Genomic DNA, 25180 nt, shown 5'->3' with positions numbered 1-25180 from the left:
AAGACACTATAGGGAAGAGATTGGTAGGAGAGCTCTTTCTTACCCATGAAAAGAACTTCTACTCTGGATATTAGTGATGGATAAATTGGCACCAAATTAGGCAGACAAATTATTGGGCACTGGGTTGAGTCCTTTGGACTAAAGCCCGTTTTACGAAGTGGACATTGGGGAACCAAGTCACATAAATATCAGGGACAAGGTAGCCTTTTCAATACATTTCAATACACCTGAAAAAGTGGCCAAGAGTTTTAAATGCCACTGAGAAGTGTTAAAGTAACAATAAGATCCAAAAAAATAATATCACCACTGAATCCTCAGCCATTGTCACAAACATGCCTGAGGGATGCACTGAATCATTATTTTTGGCAAATACTTTGGAGGCCCTCACTGGACTTTTTATTCTGTGGATTTTTAGTAAAGTATGATTCCTGCCTAAAGCACAGAGATACATGAAAAGAAAATCATGATTAATTGAGATTTAGGACCCCTACTGATTTAAAGAAGTTCATTAGCTCCGTAAAAATTGCGGAGCAATTCGTCCACAGACTGCCTCAATTCCCTCTCCTAAAAAGTGGTTTGGACAGAATTAAGAAAGCTGAACTAGCCATCGCTGACATTTGAGAAAAGCAGGGCAGAATTTTATAAGGCACTTAGGAGAAATGTCCTGTTGGTGTGCACTTTTCCCTTAAATGAATAGTTTCTGTGTTAATTGGGCACTGTTTGTAGGTGTAAATTTTAGATTGCATCTTAAATTTGTGCTTTTTACAGCTACTGCTAGCTTTCACTGAAATCTCATGAACTCGTCCGGTCAGCTGTCATTTACTTTGTTAATAAGTCTTTTTTTCAGAGCCCCTCAGGCATTAGCCACTTCCTCTTCTGTGCTCTGCAGATCTGGTTATGTTATAATGATCTGTTTACAGCGCTGTCTTCCCTATTAAACTGTCAGTTCCAGGCTGTTCTGGCCTTGAGAGGGGGGACCTAATCTTGTTCCCTCTATTATGGCCTGGCCACAGTGCTTTCCCTGTGGAAGTCCTGTCATCGGTGGGTGGGTGATAGAGGGACCTGAGCCTCCCGGGTCCTAGAGAAACAGTGCAGGGTGCTGGTAACTTCATAAACCAAATACGTGGTCAACTTGTTGGTTCTCAGTATTCCTGGTAATTGTTCACAGTCTCCTGACAGATCTCTGCTGCTTCGTTATTGCTGGTTTTCTCCTGACATCAATATGCAGAACCCCTCTGCCAACTGTGTGACTCTGCAAACATATTATGCAGCAGTTTTATTACAGATATGTCTGCCTTCAGATGTGGTAATTTTACAGCATATACTACAACAATGAGTACACCCATACCAGATCTGCGAGAATAATATAAAACTCCCTTCTGAGTGTGATTTAGAGGTGTTTTGTTATAACTATCTTGATGCTGAGAACAGTGGAAGACATTATTGTGTGATAGAAGGTCACATTGATTTGGGGGAAGGGATAAGCAGCTCACTCCATTTTAACCTTCGCATACTCTGTTAATAAGTTGTTATCATTTATGTCATTTGGAAAGGGCTGTCCTTGGCTTTTACTGTGGAAAAACGTTATTTTCTTGACTTCTTCCTGATGTTTTCAAGAATGGGTTTTTGGTTTTCTTAGTGTGAGGAGTTTAAACTGAACATAATGGGTACTAGCAAAACCTTCACTTTGGAAAAAAATGGGAAAGATCATGAATCACTGCTTTTCTAAAACATATGCCAACCCTTCTGGTTATAGCAAACTGTGTTGGCTCGTTCGTCTGTATCTCAGACTACAGGATGAAGCAGTTTTATTTTCTCAACTTGAAATGCTATTTTAAAATTTTTTATAGCAGTTTCATATGAAAGGAATGTTTTAATGCCAGTGATGTTACATGCCATATTAGTTGTAGGACAACTCACATTGAGGTACCTGAACATTTTTATGTCATTAGCCTTCTAATAAGATATTTACAATCTTTTTTGTAAAATGGTTTGTCTGTACTGTTTAGAATCACCATTTTGGATGAAAGGCGCGAAATGCAGAAGTATATAATTGGTTATTAAACGTGAGTTAACATTTAATTAAACACATGTGGTAGACATTGGTCCAATTGCTTACGTGGTTTTTTTCGCATAATTCTCACAAAAATCCCATGGAGAGTAAATTATCTTTATTTTTCATACAGGAAATTAAGTCCTGGAGAGGCTATATAACTTGCCTGTGGTCAGAGAACTATTGAGAAGAAGAACTGGGCTTGAACTCAGTCATTGGGCTCTCGAACCTATGTCCTTGTGACCATTAAGCTAGACTGCCTCCTGTGAAGAAAGGCTTAACCTTACTTGTAGTTACAACACATATAATTAGAACTGTGTGATGGCGTGTATTTTCTATTTGATTTGCAGAAAGGAAAAATAATTTTCAATACCCAGTATGTAGGGAAAAGGGAAATCTAATGTATTGAGGTACAAATATAAATTATCTCTTTTTGGAGAACAAAGCGTATAAATATTGAAAACACCCATGTGCTTTGACCTATCCAACCCGCTTCTAAGAATTATCCTACACAGCTAAACAGAAAAATACAAAGATGTCTGGACAGTTACATACATTAAGTATTGTTTATAGTAACAAAAAATTAGAAATTAAGTATCAGCTGGAAACAAGTTTAGATAATTGTGATGAGCAGCCATCAAAAAAGGAACAGTTAGGAATGTAATTACTGACATGGAAAGCTGTTCATGACACACAGTTGAATGAAAAAACTGGGTTGCAACACAACATATATAGTTGGATTTTCCTATGTTGAATAAATATATGTTTGTATATACAAACTCTGGTCTAAAAGGATATTTGCCAAAATGTTAACAGCTGTTTTCTTTACTGTTAGATCGTATAACTTTGTGATCAAATGTATGGGCAGTGGAGACCCTCTACTCAGGTTTGAATCCTGCTCGGTCACTTATTAGCATTGGGCAAGTTCCTAACTGTTTCTGTGCTCAAGTTTCTTTAGTTAAAATGAAGACAATTACAGAACCCATAGCACTGGGTTATGAGGCTCAAATGAGTTTGTAAAATGATTGACATAGTAAGTAATCAATAAATCTCATTAGCTGTTATCCTTTCTGGGTGGTGGAACTCCAGGCAATTTTAGCTTGCTTTTTACCTTTTGTTGGTTGAATTTTTGAAATAAATAGGTGTGTATCAACTTTGGAAACAACAACAGAATATTTTTAAAGATGTCATTTAAATTGGTATTTTGACAGTTTTGACAGAAAATACCTACTTATTTGAGCTAAGGTTATTTAAGTTTCTCACTGAGCATTTTCCTCAAGAGCTATTTGCAAACATATATGCTGGTATTTTACCCTGTGCTATATGCCAACTTTAAGGGAATTGAAATCAAATCTTTATGGCTAGAAGGCATGCATAATCACAAGAAATTCTTCCTGAGGAAGCTGCCTTAATTTGCAGCTGCAGTGACATGTTAGTGTGTGACGTCAGTCTGGTGTCAGACTTGCCGAGTGGCAGGCCCGCCTGACAGCCACAGTGCATTTCCTTAGTGTTTAGTCCCCACAGTGCTCATTTGGGAGCAGCTCAAAGACAAAGCAGTTGAGTCTTTTTTTTTTTTTTTATGCCTGTATCCTTTTTGCCTGTAGTTGAATGTCTGTTTACGAATGTGATTTTGATGAAGGCTGGTGAGTAGTTCTTGTTACTTTTATGTATTAATAATAAATAGCTAATGGCTACATGAGCAGTAGTCTTTTTTTCTCAGTTAATGATGCTGTGGTAAATAATCTTTGTAGCCCTAGTGCCAGGCACAATACCTCGTGCAGAAAGGATTTACATTCTATAAATGTTTCTATAACTGAAGTATTGTTGCAGAAATGTAAATACATCATTAGGTTTTCAGATGACTGGCATTTTAAAATGCAGTCTTCCTCTTAATCTCTTCTTAACTTTAAGCTACATAAATGCAGAGTAGTTGCAAATTGCTTTAAAGCCTAAAGATTTTCATTGAAAATATTTTTATTTTTTAACTTATTCAAACAAGAAACTTAATTTTTTTGTTCTTAAAGAAAACTGAATGAATAATTCTCAGAAGTTCCTATGGAGATGCTAACAGTATCATTATATCATGCTTTTGCTAAAAAAAAGTATCTTGATACTCGGCTAAATTAATTAACAGTTTGTTGAGGCTGCTAATATTTATTTAAATATATAATTATTTAGGCTGTTTCAGTTATGAGATTCAAAATAGGAATCCTCATTAACCTAAAATTTAAGAGCAGTACAACGAGAGGAGATTATTGTAGACAATATTTTGACATTTAAAGAAATTAAAGTTACTGCTGCCATTAATTCTGAATAATACCTGTAAAAGATATATTATTAACAATATTCATGTGTCTTTGAATTTTGCACTATTATAAATTTATTTAGTTTTGAAAGCATTAAAGAAGCAGGTTATATTAAGATTTTCTTTTATGTAGCTAGTTTTCTTATAACTTTTTTCTCCATTTTGAGTGGATGAATGTTATTTTAATTTCATACTATTTATATGGTATGAACTGAAGCCTTTAAAATCTTTTACATCTTGCCTTTTTGAGCACACTTTTCATACAGATTTAGTAGCAGCCTTGTGATTTCAAGGTCCTTTAGAGGGATTTTCAAACAAAGTTTTCTATTAAAGAACAGCCATTTTCTGCTTTTTAAGTCTAGTTTAAGTCTAGTATGGAAATGCGTAGTAAATATGTTAAATATTTTCATTATTAGTTTTCTCCAGCAATTAAAAAATAAGACTTGTTATCCATATTTTTATGTGAATAAGATGGGTAGGTGTTGAAAGGAAATGAGCTAAATCAGCATTTTATATGTGAATGTGCAAAGATATCACATTTGAGGAATTAGCGATAACTGCCTCATTATGATTCCTAGTACATTGTACAACTTCTATATTTAGAAGCAGAGAAATATAGAAGTAGAGTTTCAGGTTCATTTTATTTGACTTGACGGCCTTAATTCAAGAGCCTCAGTTTTTCCCTTAGGTTGCAGAATTTTCAGCTTCTAGCTGAAAATTGTGTCCAAAGCTAGAAAATTTAAGTATATGGAGAAGTCATGAATATTTTTATTTCTTTTAAAAATGTATCTTGAATGCACTTAAAATATTTTATCATGGTTTTAAAATGGCCTAAATTTTAAACTTAATAAGTTACTGTAGTAAGGATGAATTGGATTATATTCACTACACATTTTAAACAAAGATGTTTTTGAGGCATTATGGCATCAGTGGTCACTGCTTAAATACCACTAAAGTTCAAGTGAGGAGAAGCTACTTAAACTTTTTTGTATGGACAGGAAGTTAAAGCTGGCAAAGGAAAAAAGAAGGAAAAAGAAGGGGGTGAGGTGGTGAGCAGAGCTGCAGGGGGATAACCTGAAATATGACATGAAGGTTTTACTCAAGTCTAAAGCAATAGATTTTTGAAAAACTTGTCTGTTGTCTAAGGAGTAAGTGATGATGCTTTGAGGAGCCCTTTCCACCAATACTGAAACCTGATGGAAAGCATAATTATGCTGTTTATTCAGGTTTGAAATTTAGGTTAGTTAACTCAGATGCAATAGTATCCCTTAAGCAGTTTATAGTCTTGAACTGTATTTTTGTTTCCTAGTGGTAGACAGTACAAAACCTTGGGCATATTAGATGCTTAATAAATATTTGAGCATAATGAATGAATTGATTAAGCAAGGTAAATGAATGAGGAGAATATTTTTATCTTTGTTTTAGAGAGATTCCATCTTCACTGAGATAATGAAAACCTGCCAGTTATCTAACCAACTAATAAGATGACATGGTCTTGTACTCCATTAGAAGGAACTGTGTCTCTGAAGTATAATGCTGCCATCAGGCTGTCCTGCACTGGCCATTGCATTTCTTTGCAGACTCTACACACTGTATCTGTGTCTCTGCTATAGAAAGTGGGCCTTTCCCTGCTATTCTGGGTCGGATTTCTATCTCATGCCTCTTCTGTAAGTGAGAAATTTCTCAGTGCTTGGGGATAATGACTTGCTGACTAAATTGAGCCTTAATTAAGTGCTATTGTGCATCACATACTTGCATTATTATTTGGACCTTTTCAGAGTTATAAATATATTATTTTGAAGTGACAGGAGTAGAACAAATACATTATTTCAAAACGTATATAACAAATTTTATATTCATAAATAGGTTGTTGTTACTCAGAGCCTAGATATTCAACCCAATTTCTGTGCCCCTCCCCTTCAATCTATGCTGAACTCTTGCCACACCTGACTACTGCTGATGCTAAGGCCCAGTTCAGATGGCCGCCACTTCTGGAATGTCTTCTGGTTTTCCCCTTTCTAAGCAAGATCAATCCCTCATCCATCTCCCCTTTGTATTTTTGTTCATTACTCCTCCTGCTTGTTTATAATATTAAGGCTATTTCTCCAATGCTTGTCTCATATTGAATGAATGAAAGTATCTAAATTACACTACAAGAAAGCCATTTTGAAAGAAAGTCTGCCATTTTCTTTTTACAAAACCTTTTTGTTTTATAGAGCTATTATTTGACTTATTAATAACTATTTTTTTGTTCTTGAAGTGATTGTGTAGCTATTGCTTGTGCAGTATTAAGATGATTAAATACTATTCAACAAAGAAGAGTAATACTAAATGTTTACTGATTTTTTTTTTCCTGTTCGAATTGAGCTATTGATTCTATCAATTTGACCCTGTTGGAAAAAAATGTTTCATCTACTATAAAATGATTGGGTCTTTTTTGAAATTGTGTGCTTGTGTAGGTTAGAATTAGGTTAACTTTTTTCACATATGACCACACGTAAAAGAGACAATGCTTAAATTTAACTTTTTCTAATTTGTTTGCTTCCTTCCCAATGGTATCGTGAACTTCCATTTAATACCTGTTACAATAAAACATTAGTAATTAGTGTTCATTAGGGAGTGTTAGAGTAGTCTGAATTAATGAAATTCTAGGTTATTTATATATCTTTAAGTGGCACATTATTGATTTTAAATGCCAAAAAGAATATTTCTAACTATTGACATGTTTCTGAATTGGAGTTCTGCTTAGTTTTATTTTAAAACCCCAATAGACTTTTGTTAATAATATTTTTTATACAGGTGACTATACTTTTTCAAATAAGCATTCTTTTAGACCACTAAAAATACCTGTGATCATTTTCATTCTGTTATGTGGTTCTACGAGTGCTTTTGGCATAGTTCATTCAATAGTGAACTGTAATCTTAGATCAAATTATCAGGTTTCTCCTTCACGAAACTATAGTTGTATGCAAACCATTGTATTTCATATTAAAGGTAGAGCAGAGAGCCAGCATCTTTTTAAAGCAAGGAAGTGACATAATTTTACTTCTTTTCAAAAAATTGCACTCTACTAGCGCATTCAAGTTTAGCTAATATTTGGTGAGGGTTTTATTAGGCCCAGGTATGTACCTTTGGTGCTGCTAGGTACTTTACCCTTTCAAAGCCCTATGGGGTAGGATTTTTGTTGTTACTGATATTGTTTTGAATTCCTATTTTACGGAAGGAAGTTGAGGCTCAAGTGAGGAGTGTGGTCTAAATTGGAGAGAGTCTGGTTATAATGAGGTGAGTTAAGATGCTTTTCGGACATCAGAGCCTTGAGGTAGGCAGTGGTAGACATGTTGTTAGCCATCTGCTCTCATAGGATGGTTTCTGGGTGGCAACCAGAAATGTCACCTGATTCGTGAATTCTTGGCAGCAAACTACTTTGGTAGATTACTTTGAGGGTTCTGTATATACTAAGAATCATATTTATGTTTTAACCATAAAGTGCCATTTATTTAAACTTCCCATTTAAAAGTTCAGACTCACTCAAATGACTTACAAGTGAAAGATTATTCTAAATTATTTTAGGAATTTTTGCTTATAATGTAATTTATCAAGTGACCTAAACTATAACTGTGCCATAACACTCAGGATGGATAACAGTTATGAATGTGATAGGTACATTTTGTTTGTTAATAGCATCATGTTAATTGAATTTTTCTTGTGTTACTTCCAAAATTATTTAACATCTATTGAAAAGCATTTAGTTTCTAGATTCTAAATGTGTATGTTGGTTTTATTTAAGTTTTTTTTTTCATGAGATGATTTAGAAATTATCTGTAAATAACCAAAAACTAAAACAGATGAATTTTTATGTGAGCCTCATATTTATAATTTTTTTCTTTATTGTTCTTAGTCTACAATCTTTCAGCTTTGTACTTGAAAGATTACATCATACTTGTATTTTCCCACTGGGAAAAGCAAGATTTTCAGTTCCTCTTTTATAGAACCCATGTTTTACAATTGTCGTTATTTGTACTTAAATTCTTTGGTACCTAAAATCAGAAATATGTGAGGTAACATTTATAAATACGTTGTGGTAATTTTGTCTGAGCAACCAAGAGTGGAACGTGATTGTGAAGACTTAGAGAACCGGAAGATGGAAAAAGAGACACTGGGTTTAAAATGAACTTAGAATCAGAAGAGGTTTCAGTACTGAGCTTCAGATAGACGTAGACTTGAGGTGGTGCTGGGCAGTGAGATGGAGGGGGAGGAAGAGGAACAGCGAGGGAGGCTGGATGTGTTCACGGACCATGGACAAGGGAAGGGACCTCTAAGGAAAGCGTAGTGGTTTGTTTTGTTTTGTTTTGTTTTTGTACCATTGAGCAGAAACATGGGAGAAGATGTAGGGCAGAACTGTGGGCTGTGATAAGAGTCCAGGAAGGGGCAGCGGTTGAAAGGTGGAGAACTGAAAAGGATGCGCCTCGGGCCTTGGAGGCACCTCTTCCTCGCTGTGTCCCCTTGTGACTTCTGACAGCTTTGTCAATACTGTGAGCCTCAGTTTACCCATTTGTAAAGCAAAGATAGTAATACCTCAAAGGGTCTGCATGAGACTGATGGTCAAGTTTCAAGTATAGTATGTGACTACTGAGAGTGTGTGTAGCACTGAATTAGATGCTCAAGTGCTCGTTATTACGGTGATGATTTTAAAATTTATAGCTGCAGTGAGGATCAGTGAGGGGCTCACACCTGATGAATTATTCCCTTTCCTTCAGGAAATCTGAGATGATCCATTTTCTAAATGATGAGAGAGGAAAGGGTAGAAGATAAAGGGTTCAGACCTTAAGGAGACTCTGGAGGGTGGGGAAATGAATCACTGAGGTTTGGGCAGGATGTCTGGGAGCAGTTAGCTCTAAGTTAAAGGCCAATGGCATTTAGAACTAAATGCAGGGAAAGGAACTATATACTTTTCATGTTTTGCAAAAAAATATATATATATAATTTTTAGATTGCTAACTCAGCGGTTATGTCTTCCTATAACTCAGGCTCAAGAATTTGGTTTCTCTGAAGAAAAGACAGGGCACTTTTAGTGTTTTTCTTTTGTTCTTAAAACATTGCCTTTAATTGTAGGCACAATTTTCCATGCCAGCATACTTTCAGTTTAAAAATAAATTGCAGAAATAGTCATTGTGGTAGTCAGATTGCAACATAACATTTTTCTTCTTTTTATTAAAATGAAAATAAACTAAAATAGTTATCTGTATAAATCATTAATGAACTTTACATTTAACAGTATTAAAAATTACTTGGACCATCGTAGAACCAATGGATTTAATAAATAAGATAACTAATTGAATAACTAAGTCACTGCTACAAATACGGAGTTTTTTAAACCTAATTTGAGGCTGTTTGAGTCTCAGAGTGGTAAGCCTTTATGATTTCTATTGATAAAAGTTCTCCCAGTTTTAAAACAAGCTGGAGAGTATAATTGTCTGATAATATAATAAAACCAAGGCCAAATTGAGAATGTCTGTGCAATACTCTTTTTGATTTGAGTAGAAGGATACTGAAAACAAAAGGATTGTAAGTACACATCTGAGTTGTTGGCTGTGTAGTTTTCTGCCTGAATTTGAGAAACACAGTAGCTTCCATAGTTTCCACGACTCTTGCCTTGCTCCAACCTAACGACCTTGTGGGTATGTGGCTTCTTTTATGGGTTGGGTCCTTGCAGAAGTCCAAGTCATGACACTGGCTGGCTTCGTTACCAGTGTTGCCAGAAGAGTTGCCAAACCACCATGATATTCTATTTTTCTTGTACTAAATTAAATCCTTTCTTTCTCAAAGGAAATACACGAGTCTGAGCAAGTCACAAATGGTTTGCATCTGAGTTTAATAAGAGACAACCAAAATCTCTTCTGTGGGAGAGAGTTTTCTAAAATACATATTTTTTGTACACAGTGGATACATTTTCAACTTCATTGCCATGGTTACACATATAAAACACTACCTAATAAAGCTTGCTTTGTCGAACATATCACTCAGAAGAGTTATATCAGCTGTTATTGACAATATGTTAATAGCAATTTCAACATTTATTTCTTAAATTAGAAAACAGTTTTGTTTTAAAGTAGTCACTGGGATTACCCATGAAATAAAGGTGTTTTTTAAAAACACATACAAACAAGGACTCCCACAGGAGAGAATTGCAATACTAACAGGTAGCCAGTATGTAGTTATTAATTGGCCAAAACAATTTTTTTTTTAATTTTCTGAGTGGAATAAAACCTTAGGAATTCTTTACATTCAGGTTAAACCACCCTCATTACTTTCACAAAGCTTCCCAAAGGGAAAAACAGGTAAAACCTTTTTTCTTTTTTACCAAGTCAAATAAGAGAAATCTAGTTTTGAATGCTAGTGCAAGTATTTCTTGGAACGTATATGAGTTGCATTCTCTAAGAAAAATGAGGTGTTTTCTTAACTATTAGCCTGTCCCTTTGCCTTCTTCCTTGCTGTTAGAATGTCACCTCATTTTATTCACTTTCCTGCAGGAGGGCCGCAGGCAAAGTTGAGGCTCCTGATTGGTGTAAGTTCACTTACTGTTGATTGGATTAGGCACAGACTCTTAATATATCTGGCTAATGACGTTCTAGAAGAAGATGGCCAGGGAGCTTTTGGGAAACTTCTTGAAAAGATACATGGAAAGAGAAACTTTCTTTCACCTTTGGACCTTGTGGTCTGCATCAGATATTTCGGGCTAAAGCAGCCAGTTCATGACTGTGAGGGTACCTAACTAAATAAGACAAGCCAATCTTTGCTACTGTGTTACATAATTGTGAATAATCGTATCTCCTTGAAATCATAGCGTTTTTATTTTTAAACCACGAATAGCTCCTTTCCATACTTACTTGGTTCAGAGAATTATATGTACTAATATATGTAGCATTACTCTAATTTTTAATTTTGTTTTTTTAAAGATTTTAATGGGGAATTGGGGGAGGGGAACAGTGGTGGGGAATCCGGGAAGTGGGACAGACAAGTTGCTGTCCTTTTGTTCTTCAGTCTAGTTGTGGAGGGCGTCACTTCACTGGCCCATGTTGGTATTGTGATCACTGCGCCCTTCCTGGGTGAGGCAGTTGCTCACTGGCCGCTGGCCACTCACAGTAGCTTATGGTAGCCCACTGAAGCCCCACTGCCGCCTACACCGTTGCCAGTGACTCATGGCAGCCCAGCTCCAGGTCAAGCTGTTGTTCACCATCTTATCTGTAGAGGGTGCAGCATCACTGGCCCTCATGTGGGATCCGAACCAGGGCCCTGCTGCTCAGAGTTGGCACTCCTAAGGCAACTCTTAACCAACACGCCACTTGGCCGGCCCTAATTTTTAATTTTTAAACCTAGTATTTAGTACTATATTTAGTTTTGTAAACAATCAAACAAATATCAATGTTTTAAAGAACTTTTTATGAAGGTATTTTACCTATCTGTAAGTTTCAGATATAAGATTTACGGATTTTTTTCACTCTACAAAGGTTGCATAGTTTTGGCCTATTGTTGGATAGCAGGAGTTTTAATACCAGATTACTTTGTCAGCCCATATTTAATTGTGCTGAATAATTTCATTTTTTTCCCTTGTGTAGTTTGAAATAACACTCCACTAAGAATGAAATAGTTGCTTCAGTATTACTGACTTTTATCATTTTGCTAGAAATTTAAAACACCATATTAGCAAACATCTTTTTTCCCTCACTCTTTCTAAACCCGTAATTTATTGAGGTTTACATTTGAAATGTGCATTTTGTCCATTTTATGCATCTGTTTAGTGTGTGTGTGTGTGTGTGTGTGTATGTGTGTGTGTGTGTGTGTGTGTCTGTCTGTGTCTCCTTTCTTTAGAGATGCCATTGACGTCCTCTATAAGTCAGCGGAGGAAGACTGTAGCAGTGTGGACTGAACAAAAGAAGTCTCACTCCAACGACCCTGAAAAAGGACAAAAATACCAACTTCTCCTATCTTCAGAGCACCGCTGTACAATTTAAGTTATTTGTTATACAAGAGCACCTGCTACTGGAGTTGATTCAAACCCAATAAGTTCCTCTTGCTGTAAATAGGTTATAGGATCAGTGTAGTTTATCAGCTTTCTCTTTTTATGTAGGCCACCAGAAAACTAAGAACTGCTTAGGAATAGCACAGCTTAGCCTAGCTTTTCGGTGCAGCTATCTACATGATTCATTATTTGATTCACACATGTATAAGATTTGAATAGGAATTGGGTGGAATGATGAATTTCTATTCTATCTACAATAGACATGTCATTTTTAATTTGCTACTTAGGTAATTTGATAGAAATACCTTTTTATGCACACACGGATTGATTCATCTTAAGATCCTTTAAAACTAAATTATTATTGAGTGAAATAGTTTCATTGAGGCTTTAAACACGGGTCTTTCATTTGATCTAGTTATCGTAAATGATTAAATGTCTGCTAATAAATAGTGAAGAGGCCATAAAGCTGAAGAACAAGCAATTTGCGTTGCTGTTTGTCGGTTGCTTGATATCTTTTCTAAAAACGGCATTGAGTCAATCCTTTATCTGGGCCTTGGATGCCACATGATCCTCATATTGAGCTAGTGAATATGACCTATTTCCTTCAGTCCTGAACTCTGGACTAGCTGAGTTCAGGTTTCTAAGTGTTTGTCACTATTTAAGAACCTTCTCGCATGCATATTGCCTTTGCTAGCATAAAAACACAGCTAATCTTCCTCTGGACCTTTTATATTACAATTGCTTTTCTCCTCTATCTTTTTGACATATTAGGGGCAGGTATTTTTACCAGGGCAGGAAAACCAAGAGAGATTGCAACTTTATTCTTTTACAGCATATAATGAGTAGTGGAGTAACATGTGTTTTAAACAATTGCTTGAGTAGGTGCTAATTTAAACTGTTTTCATGTAAACACTTGACTGAAAGGTAATCTAATGATAACATATAATGAAAGTCCTGTGTAGTTCATAATAAAAATAAATACTTATCGAGGACTTATTTTGTTCCGGGGCATGTTTATACTGTTCATGCTTAATCTTCATAAACATCGCCACTAGAAAGTAACTAAGTTCCATGAGGACAAGGGGTTTTTTGTTTTGTTCACTGCTATTCCCAGTACCTAGAATAGTTCTGAAAAATTAACTAACAACCTGTAAGCTCCTTTTACTGAATTGAGAAAATTGAGTCATGGAGAGGTAAAGCCACTTCCCTAAGTTCACATCCCTAGTACATGAAGGAACTGGGATTCAAACCTGATTCTAGAACCTGGACTCCCAACTGCCATCATTCCTTGCAGCTCCTGCTGTCTCTAGAGCAGCGGTTCTCACCCTGTGGGTCGCGACCCCTTTGGGGGTCGAACAACCCTTTCACAAGGGTCGCCTAAGACCATCGGAAAACAAAAAGATACATTACGATTCATAACGGTAGCAAAATTACAGTTATAGAGTAGCAACAAAAATAATTTTATGGTTGGGGGTCACTACAACATGAGGAACTGTATTAAGGGGTCGCGGCATTAGGAAGGTTGAGAACCACTGCCCTAGAGAAATAATAAATGTGGCTTATTCATTAGAGGTCATTGTTAGAGGGCTGTGATAGTCTAGTGCAGGGTTTCCCCAACCTGAGTACTACTGACATTTTCACCTGCATACTTCTTTCATGTCAGAAGCTTTCCTGCTTCTTGTAAGATGGTTAGCAGCATCCCGTGGCCTCTGCCCACTACATACCAGTAGCAGCTTCCCAGTTGTGACATGCAAAAATGTTGCCAGACATTTGCAAATATCTCCTGGGAGATAAAATCACTCCCACTTGAGAACCGCTGATCTAAACCTACACATTAAAATATCAGAGACAACATCTGAAGCTGATGTTGTATAATATTGTATTTCAACTATAAGTGAATATATATAGAGAGAGAGTCACAGGACGTATAGTGTGGGAGTGGAGTCAAGGGAATTGTAATAGAGATGTATGATATTGGGGGAGAAGTGGGGTGGCAGATTGGGGGAGGGGGTTGTCACTTTGAGGGGTAAAAAGTATAACTATTGCACTGTGTTATACAGCTGAAACTAATTTTTAAAAAATGTTTATTTCACAATAAAAATAAATAAATAAAATATCAGAGACAGAAGTCTGGAAGTAGGAGTAGGTGAATGCCTGGTGTCATCTTTAGAAAAGTTTAGACTTGCTGTGCCCCACAGTGAGTTCAGAGATGAGATGGGAATTAGTTCGTTCTGCAACCATAAGTATGTGTTATATCAAGACCTGAATTTTATCCCTTCTTTATAAGTATTCCTCCAGCAACACAAATTTATATAAAACCATCTTTCCAGATTTTCTTTTTCATTTATGAAGAGCATTACATCCCTGGCAAGGATTTTGAAAGTGATACTTTGTCAAAGCTTCCAGTGCATTTCTAGTAGGATAGAAGAAGTATGTTAGTTCCTAATTTAGTAGTACAGTCAGTTTTGCTGTAACACAACATGTATGTCCCTAAAAGTCACCTCACTGTGCAAAATTGGGCAATGAAAAGCATGGGACTTCTGTGAAAAATGGGCTTAGGGGCATCCCACTCAAAAACTTCATTAGTGACACATACAAAACAAACATAGGAATCTAATAAAGGGTCGCACAGTTTCACACATGTTAAAATAAATGGTTAGGAAATACAAAAATACTACAGATACACTTTGCCTTGAAAAAGACCCACAGTTTGGGGAAGTGGACATTGGAAGGGTTTCAGCTTGTGCGTTATTGGGAAGTGTTGGAAGTAGGGTGATCTGAAATTAGAAAGTTGTATCACTACACATGGATGGGTGTGTTTCATGCAACAGGCAATGAACTCAAGTTGCTGGTAGATACTTAACGGTTGTGCAGATGTGTGATTGGTATATTGCTGTGTGGCTGGAATTCCATTGGGCACAGTTTTCTGCATTCACCTAGAGTTTCTCACAGACAAGATCATGCCTAAACAAATGGGGAATTTATGTGATGCTCAGATTGTTCCCTTATAAGTGCATTGGAACACTGCTACACAAGTGTTCTAGTGAAACTGATGGTACTCGTGATCTGGATTTTGAGGCCCTTCTAAAGAAAAAACCCCAAAACTGTGGACTACAAAAAAGATGGCAAGTGTATGATGAATACATGTGCTTTGTAAATAATGCAGGGGACAAACTTTGGTAGAATTGGAGAAAGGCTGGCAATCATTGCCTCTCCTGTCCTCCCCCATGGTCCTGAGCAGCCATTCCTCTTCCGAGCCAAGGACAATCAGTGATCACGACCTGATACTTAACAGTGGGCCAGCCACCTCCCACAGTGCCCAGCTGCTGTATGTAGTAAAGAAACAATGGATTATGTATTAAAAGAATTCTATGCATTAACTGATGCCCTTGTGGAATTTTTTTTTCCCCAAAAAAATACCTCACTTAGATTTCATTTACATTGATTTCACTTACTGGTTTAGTATTTGTTTAACTCATACATTTCTTTTCTGTGAATGATTTATAAATTATGTTTGTCCTTTACCGTTACAATACTTAAAAATGCAATATACTCTAAAAATAAAGTGTAAATGCCAATATAATAAGGAATGGTTTTGAAATTTAAAAATATATTTAAAATGTGTTTTTAAATATATATAATGCATTTAAAAATACATTTGCACAAGAGCAGTGAGGATGGGCAGTCCTGTTAGGTGGTGGAAAATTACCACACTTGAACAGTCAAGACTGGAATTGAAATTTTGGCATATCATACTTTTATTTTAATTCATTTTAGATGAAATTATTAGAAAACATTACTCTGATATTTCTGTTTGATGAGTATGTTTTATTAGGAGATGACAGTTTTCTTATTCTAATTGCCTATAAAATCTCATTTTTCTGAATTTGAATTTTATGGAAACCTGGTCATCTTCAGTGACTATAACCTAAACTACCTCATTGTACAGATTTTGGGGATTTAACATTTTAGAAAATGCGCTATGTGGTTTTTGTTTTGTTTTGTTTTTAATTAGTAACCAAGAGCCAGATTTTAGGAGTATTGTGTAAGTCAGAACAAATGAATAAACATTTCAGAGGACTTCTTTGTTTACTTTATGTTCACAATTTGAGAGATGTAGTAGGAAAGGTTATTTTTTTTTCATTAAAAACTAGTAAGACTTTTGTGTTAGAGTGTCCTTGTAGATTTTATATGAATGTTTATACCAATTTAATATCATAACATTAAATAAAAGAAAACACATTGGATACTTTGAAGAAGTAAAAGAAGAAAATAAATGTATTCATATTTCATAGTGGTTTTAGTCAGTGGTCTTTTAACTAAGATGAAATACTAACATTTTTATTTAGTTTTAAGACATGGTTTTAAAACTTGACAATGATTGCATGATAAAAATGTCAATTTAACTCTCCATCGGGCGCAACTGATCTCACAGATTTATTGCACACAAATTTTCAAATATCTAACAGTTAACTTAAGCATCATGACCTATCGCTTCCATATCTTCCCCCTCCACCGTAACCTATAGCCAGTCTTTGTGACTTAATACAGTAAAGATGTATTTCATAGTGACATCTTTGTGTGCAATGAATCTGTGAGGTCAGTTGCACCTGACAAAGGGTTAATTGAAGTAGCATCCACTTTGCGGGGAAACAATGTTTGGGCTCCATTTTAATCATGCATTATTTTAATATCTCCATTGCCCTGCATCCTTGTCTACTGGGTACTCAAATCTGTTTAGTGTTCAGGAAGTCAATATAGTCTCTTAGCCCAATAGCCATTGCAGAGCCATGTCATTGTAACTTAGAGCATTTGGAATATTAGCATTAGAGTCTACTGTAGTCTTCCCAGGTAAAATGACATAGCATAGGGAAATAATGCAATAAATAAGGGCATTGTTCGTTTTCTTTTTGCAATATTGGTTTTTATAAAAAGAATTTGTGTTTTTGCTCTAGCTACCACTCAACCAACTCTAACTCTTTAGTGATCCTAGCCAAGGTAGAGTTTAAAAAAAAACCCCAAAAAATGATCTTCCATTTTTCATTATTAAGGTGTTTAAACCCTACCACAGGTTACTTTATCCCCTTCTTACCAGTATTCTGTTTAAACATCAGAATTTACATACCTTGACACATTCAGATACTCCAGTTATTTTCCACTTATCTCCACACTATACTTTCTTAGTTATTGTGTTATAAATGTATTGCTTCTTACATAAACTCATATTCCACATGAGACTTTAATTTCCACTATTGTACTTTTTTAAATCAGCAGGTAATAATGTCACTTGCATACTTTTATGCAGTGAAAATTCCACCTTAAATAAATATCTAAAACCCACCAAATCTTAACACCTGTTTGAATGTGTTTGTATAAAGATGAGATATTATCACAAAAGCTGATAATTTATTAGTCCTGTGTGCTTAGTAGACCATTAACTCAAGGAATAATACAAGCACATTGTATTCCATAAATCATTCTGTACAATTGTCAATATGTAATGTTTTTAAAACACTGTATACCTTTTCTTTTGTATGGTTTAAGTTTTATTTAATGGCTAGAATTTCAAGTACTGAGTTACCAATAAAAATAATGAAAGTTAAGATTTGGAAAAGAAACTTAAATATCTAAAGATTGCCTGAAAGTTTGTTGCTGGTGGTTATAGACTTCATGCGATCCAGAGCACATGTAATAATCGTTTAAGATTAACAAAGCAATATTCAGTACAACATCTTGAAAATTTTCTCTGTCATGAAAGTAAATTTTCTAAGGTCGGACACACCAATGATGGGTTGATTTATGGTATAAGACCCAATGGAAAAAAATATTAATTTTCAAACGATGTATGTTTAATATCAATGTATAGTGTGTATTGTTTTGGCATCTGGTAGTTTTGGCTTAGATAAATAGTTGGGGATTTTTTTTCTGCTCTCATTTCAAGAACAATGTTGGAGGCTTTATCACTCAACCTTGAAAGAAAGTATTTCTTATGCAAAAGTCTTATTCTGCAAAAAATAGTTATCCTTTAATTCAAAGCAAATTTTTTTCATCAACCCTAAGTAGATTTGTTTGATTGTTTCTGTTGTCATTTGTATATTTCATTTAAGGTTTTTGTTTTCTCCTTCAGATTCCATTTTTCTGTAGCATATTTTCCTTTAAGTATCACAAAAATCAATCCAATTACATTATGTATATAAAGACTCTTGTAAAACAAAAACACCATAAATTATTACTCTTCCCGTGGTACTCCATTTTTTAATGTACTGGCACCGATATAGAGCACTGTTTTCCTTTGTCTGTTTTTTTATATGTGAATTTGCCATTCGGTGCCTAAATTAAGATACAGAATAACAAAGGTGAGTAGATACTCACACTTATTTTTGTGGTCCACCTGTCAAATGTAAAATGCGATGGTCGTGGAGCCACATCAACTTACCTTTGTTTATAAAATAGTGGGAAGAAAGCATTGAGGTGAGATCAGACTGGAAGGGTGAGTTTATCTGTATTGTAAAACTGTAAGTAGCATTTACACACACGTGTACACACAGTAGATAGCAGAAATGGCGTATTTAGAAATTTCAATACCTAGAGGTTTGACTTTCATCTCTATTCACTAACTTGAATGTTATAATAAAGAAATGACTATTTTGCTACCAGAACATTAGTAAAACATTTGTGGTAGTAGAAGTAACATACGTTTTTCTCTTTTCTTCAGCCATAATGAAAGGAAAGTGACCTGTAAACATCCAGTCACAGGACAGCCATCACAGGACAACTGTATTTTTGTAGTGAATGAACAGTAAGTGAAAAGTTTCGTGAAATTCCTCTGTTCAAAATGGAGTTAGCATTGAGATTGCTTATTATGAACATGTAATACAGTACAATTGATCAGATGTCCCGTGTGAACATTTGAAGTCAAGTATAATAACAATGCCATTTGTTTACTATGTGTGGTATAGAAACATGACTTAAGTTTTGTTTTTTTTCCTTTTAATGAGGAATGTAATTTCAGAAGCTGTTTTTACAGTCTCTCAAACAGAGTAAGCTCAAGAGCCCAGGGTGCAAAGTCAGAAACCATAAACTTGGTCAGATTGTTTAAATAATTTGGGCTCAGTGTTCCTCATCCTTAAATCAGAGATAGTGGTTATTACCATTTCTCAGGATTTTTATAAGCATCAAATGAAATGTGTGTGAAAATATTTTATATGTTGTTAATCTGTTCACAGAAATTCATTATTGATAGCATTGTTTTTACTATTAGAATAGCTACTTTGTAACTAAATTTTTAAAGTTTCCAGTTAGATGACCAAATAGAATATCTGTAATAATGCTTATTAAAGTAAATATGATATTAACTTATGTTGTGATTAGGAGAAGTGTTAGTTATATTTAAAGTACAGTAAAACCATGGATTGCCGAGTGCCTTGGTTTGCAAGTGTTCTGCAAGACGAGCAAACACTTCTAATACATTTTAACGTGGTAAACAAGTGATGTCTTGCAATATGAGTAGTTTGTTTCCGGAACAAATTATGCTCGCAAACCAAGGTATTACCGTACTTGTAAATATTAAGCTCTGACCACAGAGTTTATTAAGCTCTAATTAGTATCTGTTTTACAAAAGAAGTACATGAGCATTGTTAACTTTAGGGAAGCTTTATTGTAAAGCAGTTTACATGTACAGCATGTTCTAGCATTCTGACATATTTTCAGGACTGTTTCAACTATGACTTCTGAAGAAAAGAAGGAACGACCTATAAGTATGATAAATGAAGCTTCTAACTATAACATGACTTCAGATTACGCAGTGCATCCAGTGAGCCCTGTAGGCAGAGTAAGTTATTTTGCTTACTGTTAATAATTGATAGCTGGTATAATTGGTAATCAGCGTGTTACTATTACTCTTAATGGACTTTAGAATTATAGAATAATCATTTCATCTTTTTATTACATGAACCTAATTACATTCAAGGTAATTGACATAGAAGCCTTGGCTTGGAATATAATGTAATAAGATTGTATTTTAATAATTTAATGACTTACATTTTTAAAAGTATTATTGAGTTCAGATTTTGAGTAATATTACAAATGTGTAGCGCATGTTTGTATGACAGAATGGCAGTATTGAATAAGCTTAAGTTTTAAAGTTGAAGATTAATACAGAGGGTGCCAAAAAAATGTATAAACATTTTAAGAAAAGAAAAAACAATTAAAATTGTAATACTTAATATATACTGATAACAAAAGATGAACGTAAGTCACATTCGACTTCTGCAATTACAAGAGGCACTTTAAAGTGGTTACCATCAGTGTCCAGACGCTTTTGATTTTGGTGAACTACTGCTTGAGAAACGTTGACCAAAGTTTCCACTTGTATACATTTTTTTTGGCACCCCAGTATAATAATGGCCTAGAAATTCTATTGTCTGACTATTAGGTATGCCTAGAATGAGAAGACTTGCACTATTTAAAAATAAATGTAAAATCCCTTACTACTAAAGGGAAACTCGATACCAGTGTACTTGATGACCAGGAAGTATCTAGCAGAACCCATTATAAGAAATGTGCCAAAGCCATATGGAAATAGAAGTGCGTGGTGTTTCCTTATAATCAGAAACAACATTAATTGTTTAGTCTGTGATCCTAGAGTTGTGTGTCTACTTGTAGTTATTCTTGTACTTTAAAATACAATGTTATTTTAAATTTATAATCTTAATATAAAAGTTTCTTCAAACTTTTGGATAATTTGCTACTAAGTCTGAATAAATGAATAATTGCCTTAAAGTTGCTGCTTATTTACTAAATTAATGGATAGCGAGAGAATCAAGAGATGATAAAGAATAGTCTTTATTTATTTAAAAATAATTAATATTTTATAATAGTTAAACAGTTGTAATAGTAAATTATGATTATTGTAAAGAAATTATCAGTAGACAGTTATCTATTTTAAATGCCTGTTAAGGTTTTATAAATGTAATTTTGTAGAATATTACAAGTAAATGTAAATTTTCAAAAATATATAGTTAATTTTTAATTCTTGTATAACAAAATGCTAGTAGGATAACTGAGTTGTAATACTTCATTTATATATATATATATATATTATTATATATTATTATTACTATTTTTTAGCTGAGCCATCCTGCCACCTGTTGGCAGCTCAGCGGCAGCTCAGCTCGGGCCAGGAATTGAACCATCGACCCTGTTGCTCATGCTCGCACTCTTGAGCGAGCTCCTAACCAACTGAGCCACTCAGCCAGCCCTCATTAATATATTTTAATTAAATCTAGAAATATGATAGGTGGATTAAAGTCCACTAAGTCATTGTCTGGAAATAAAGTTGGATCTGTGCCTCACACTTTATACCAAAAATTTTCCAGGTAGATCAGGTGTTAAAACGTTAAAAATAAAACTACTAATGTACAGCAGAAAACAATGGAAGACAAAGAAAGAAAGAGAGAGAGAGAAGCAGGAAGGAAGGGAAGAAGCGGGAGGGAGGGACTCAGAATGTAGATGGACTTCCTAAATATGTCAAATTGAGAAAGAAATTCAGGTATAGAAAATTATCATGCATGCATAATATCTGTAATTCATGTAACAATTAAAGAATAATTCCTTTATGATTAAAGAAGTGCTATGAATCAATAAGAAAAATGCTTATAACCCAGTTTTTAAATGGCACATATGTATTGTAAAATCACTTCCGAGATGGGGGGGAAGAATGTTACTCTTAAAATATATTAAAAAGATGCTCAAATTCATTCATAATATGAAAAATGCTACTTAAAACCGTAAAAGGGCACCATTCCCCACTTATCTGATTTACAAAGATTAAAAAGTTTTATAGCGCAGGCAGGAGTGTGAGTAAAGAAGTATTCTTTATATAGTGAGCTCCAAGAAATAGTGGAACAGAAGCGTAGTTATATATGAACTCATTTGAGGAAAAAAAATCCGTAACTATGAAAACAATTATTTTAGATGGATAGACACACAGATACAGTGATATTGGTTGCCCCAGAGGCTTGTGGGTAGGACTTGTTTGGGTGCTGGTACCTAGGGGTGAGAGAGAAGTACACTGGTCCTTGTTTTCCTTTTTGTACCATTTGAGTTTTATGTTGTGTTTAAGCATTATCTGTTCAAAAGCAAATTAAAATTTATTTAAAAAGCACATGCTTTAGGAAAAAATGTGATTGATGTTGGGCCTTAACATTCTATTATATACTAATATAAGCTTCACAAAACAAAATTCTAGTGAAATACGCTAGATTTCCAAAGATTCTAGGTTAAGTTGAAAAATAAGAGATGACTTGATATTACTTACTTTCATAGAGAAATTAAAATTCAGCTTCGTTGTTTTTATGCTTGTTGGTTTCTACTACCATTTCTGCCAAAATAAATCTTCATGCTAAACATAGCAGTATCTTTAAAGATTGTGTATCCTTATGTGTACTTTTAAGAACATGCTAAACACCATCTGTTTGGTATCATTCGACTTCCGAATTGTCGATAAAGAAGAAAATACTGCATGACATTAAGCAGATCCTTCCAGTCTTGTTTTCACTTGATGTGACATGTTTGTTTATATTTTATATCTGAGTATTTTTCTTACGACTTGATGCTAGTTTCCTTCAATTGAAACACTATTAAATGCAAATATAAAGCAAAAAATGCTGTCGTTTGGATTATTATACTAATTTTTACTCAAGGTTCATTCAGTTATATAGCAGGTAGGACAAAACACTGCCACAACACGATGCCTTTTTAAAAAATTGTATATCCAGATTCTAAAGAAGAAATTGTAAAACTTGTGATTCTTTTGTAATATCCTGGGGGAAGAAGTCTTTGTGCAGAATTCTTACACTTGAAAGAACTAAGCCAACAAAAGCAGAGTTACAAGAATTTACCTGAAAAGATTAAGTCCTGCGAGTTTCAGAAGAATGTGAAAAGAGATTAAAATTATGAAGATGAAATATAAACTCAAATATCTAGGCACTGATACCACCACATTGTCTGTTTTGCTTTTTTCTGTTTAGACTTCACGGGCTTCAAAGAAAGTTCATAATTTTGGAAAGAGATCAAATTCAATTAAAAGGAACCCTAATGCACCTGTGGTCAGACGAGGCTGGCTTTATAAACAGGTAATTTTTTTTTTTTCCTATTTGGTGTGGAAAAAGGACAGAATCAAAAGGGTTTTTTTCTGGCTGAATCTCCTTAAGACTATTATATAAAATGGAGGAGGACCTGTAGAGCAGTCCTCCAGGTTGTTGCACCTCTTATTTCCACTCAGGAATGTTAGGGGAACAGTAAAGAAAGAAAAGGTGATGGATGTTGCTTAGAACAGAGACGGTCAGTGTGTTTGTTGTAGGTATTTCTAGATTTGAAATTAAATATATGCTGTATGAAATGTTAGGAATAACATGGTAAAATTATCCGGGCAGAAATATTTTTTAAATGGAAAAAAAAACATACAGAGGTATTGTTCATTTTTCTAGTCATATAAAAATCATTAGAGAAATGTACAATTATATGCTTCTCAGCTTTATAGAGCAATTCGATCATAATTTGAGATTTTCCTGATTCTCCCCCCCCCCCAGATTTTCACTCCTATGCTCTCAAAACTACTTTCTTAAGTGTTTATGCTATTTTTTTCTTTTCTTGTTTGCCCGTTTGCTCAAGCATGTTTCACTCTGACACCCTGAATAAGTTGGGTTTTATATTGCTCTGTTGTCTGGAAAACCTGATAACTAAGATTTTTTGGAACCTTGTCATTAGTTAGGAATAATTAGGGTGCATGTTTTGTAATATCCTGGGGGAAGAAGTCTTTGTGCAGAAACATTGGATTTTATGACATCTATTTTGACTGCTTAAAGGATGTGTTTTCTGTTTTTACTTGTTGATTTGCAGCTGGGTTTCAGATAAGTGACCACCACGTAACTGAGATGATCTGTTTGGCATGCAAGACCTTTATCTGTCTTTGTTCTATCTCTCTGATTCTACATGTATACAGATGATACAGAGCAAATTAAATAATAGTTCATTGTGATGACACATATTTCTTTTGTCAAATATTGCTAATTGCTTTCAAATGACCTAATAATTATAGTCATTAAAATACATAATGAGTTTGATATGAAACATTCACTAAACATTGTTCCACCTGAAAGTTGGGTAGCAGCTAAACTAATGTATTGGAACAGGGAGGATCACCTTAAAATCCAGAGAATTCCCAGCCTTTCAATTTCTCACTGAGTTGATTGGGTATGTAACTTGGATACCAACTTTTCATTTTTGTTTAACAATCATTTACTATATTTTTAACCATCTGATATTTAAACTTACCCAAACTGAAAGGTTTTTTTAAACTAGTCTTTCTAAAAAGATCGAGTTATGTTTAAAAAGCTCAGTGCAGTATTGAGCCTAAGAGAGGTTGGGGAACTCCTTATTTGAAAGGGTTCCCGTTCTTGTTTCTTTTCTTTTCTTTTCTTTTCTTTTTTTTTTTTTTTAAAGCTGAGCCATCCTGTCACCTGTTGGCAGCTCAGCGGCAGCTCAGCTCAGGCCAGGACTCGAACTGCTGTTGCTCAGAGCTCACACTCTTAAGTGAGCTCTTAACCAACTGAGCCATTCGGCCAGCCCTCGTTCTTGTTTCTTGATCTCTTGGTAAATTTAGTACTGCAGAAGTGTTGCCAATCAATTTCTCTATGTATTTATTTTGTAATAGATTTGACTTAACAGAGAATATTTGTTTGCAGAGCGGCTTGTGACTAGAGAATATTTGTTTGCAGAGCTGCTTAAATATCTAAACTTC

The 25180-nt window shown here is 34.7% G+C and overlaps 1 protein-coding gene across 15 annotated transcripts in view; it reads left to right on the top strand.

The window, feature by feature from the left end:
• PLEKHA5 (pleckstrin homology domain containing A5) overlaps positions 1-25180 on the top strand; it is a 221049-nt gene that overhangs the window by 127809 nt on the left and 68060 nt on the right. For 14 of the 15 annotated variants that reach the window (XM_019661741.1, XM_019661740.1, XM_019661738.1 and 11 more), the window contains 3 exons: positions 19094-19177; positions 20089-20209; positions 23409-23513. In XM_019661741.1, coding sequence (XP_019517286.1) covers positions 19094-19177; positions 20089-20209; positions 23409-23513 — 310 coding nt within the window. Of the gene's footprint in view, positions 1-3581; positions 3697-19093; positions 19178-20088; positions 20210-23408; positions 23514-25180 lie in introns of those variants that run through there. The other variant, XM_019661746.1, reaches the window with a different exon arrangement.

The sequence above is a fragment of the Hipposideros armiger genome, unplaced genomic scaffold (assembly GCF_001890085.2).
Source record: "Hipposideros armiger isolate ML-2016 unplaced genomic scaffold, ASM189008v1 scaffold_360, whole genome shotgun sequence".
In the NCBI taxonomy this organism is placed as follows: domain Eukaryota; kingdom Metazoa; phylum Chordata; class Mammalia; order Chiroptera; family Hipposideridae; genus Hipposideros; species Hipposideros armiger.
Note: the sequence above shows the minus strand (reverse complement) of the source record. Positions and strands in the feature narration are given on the sequence as shown.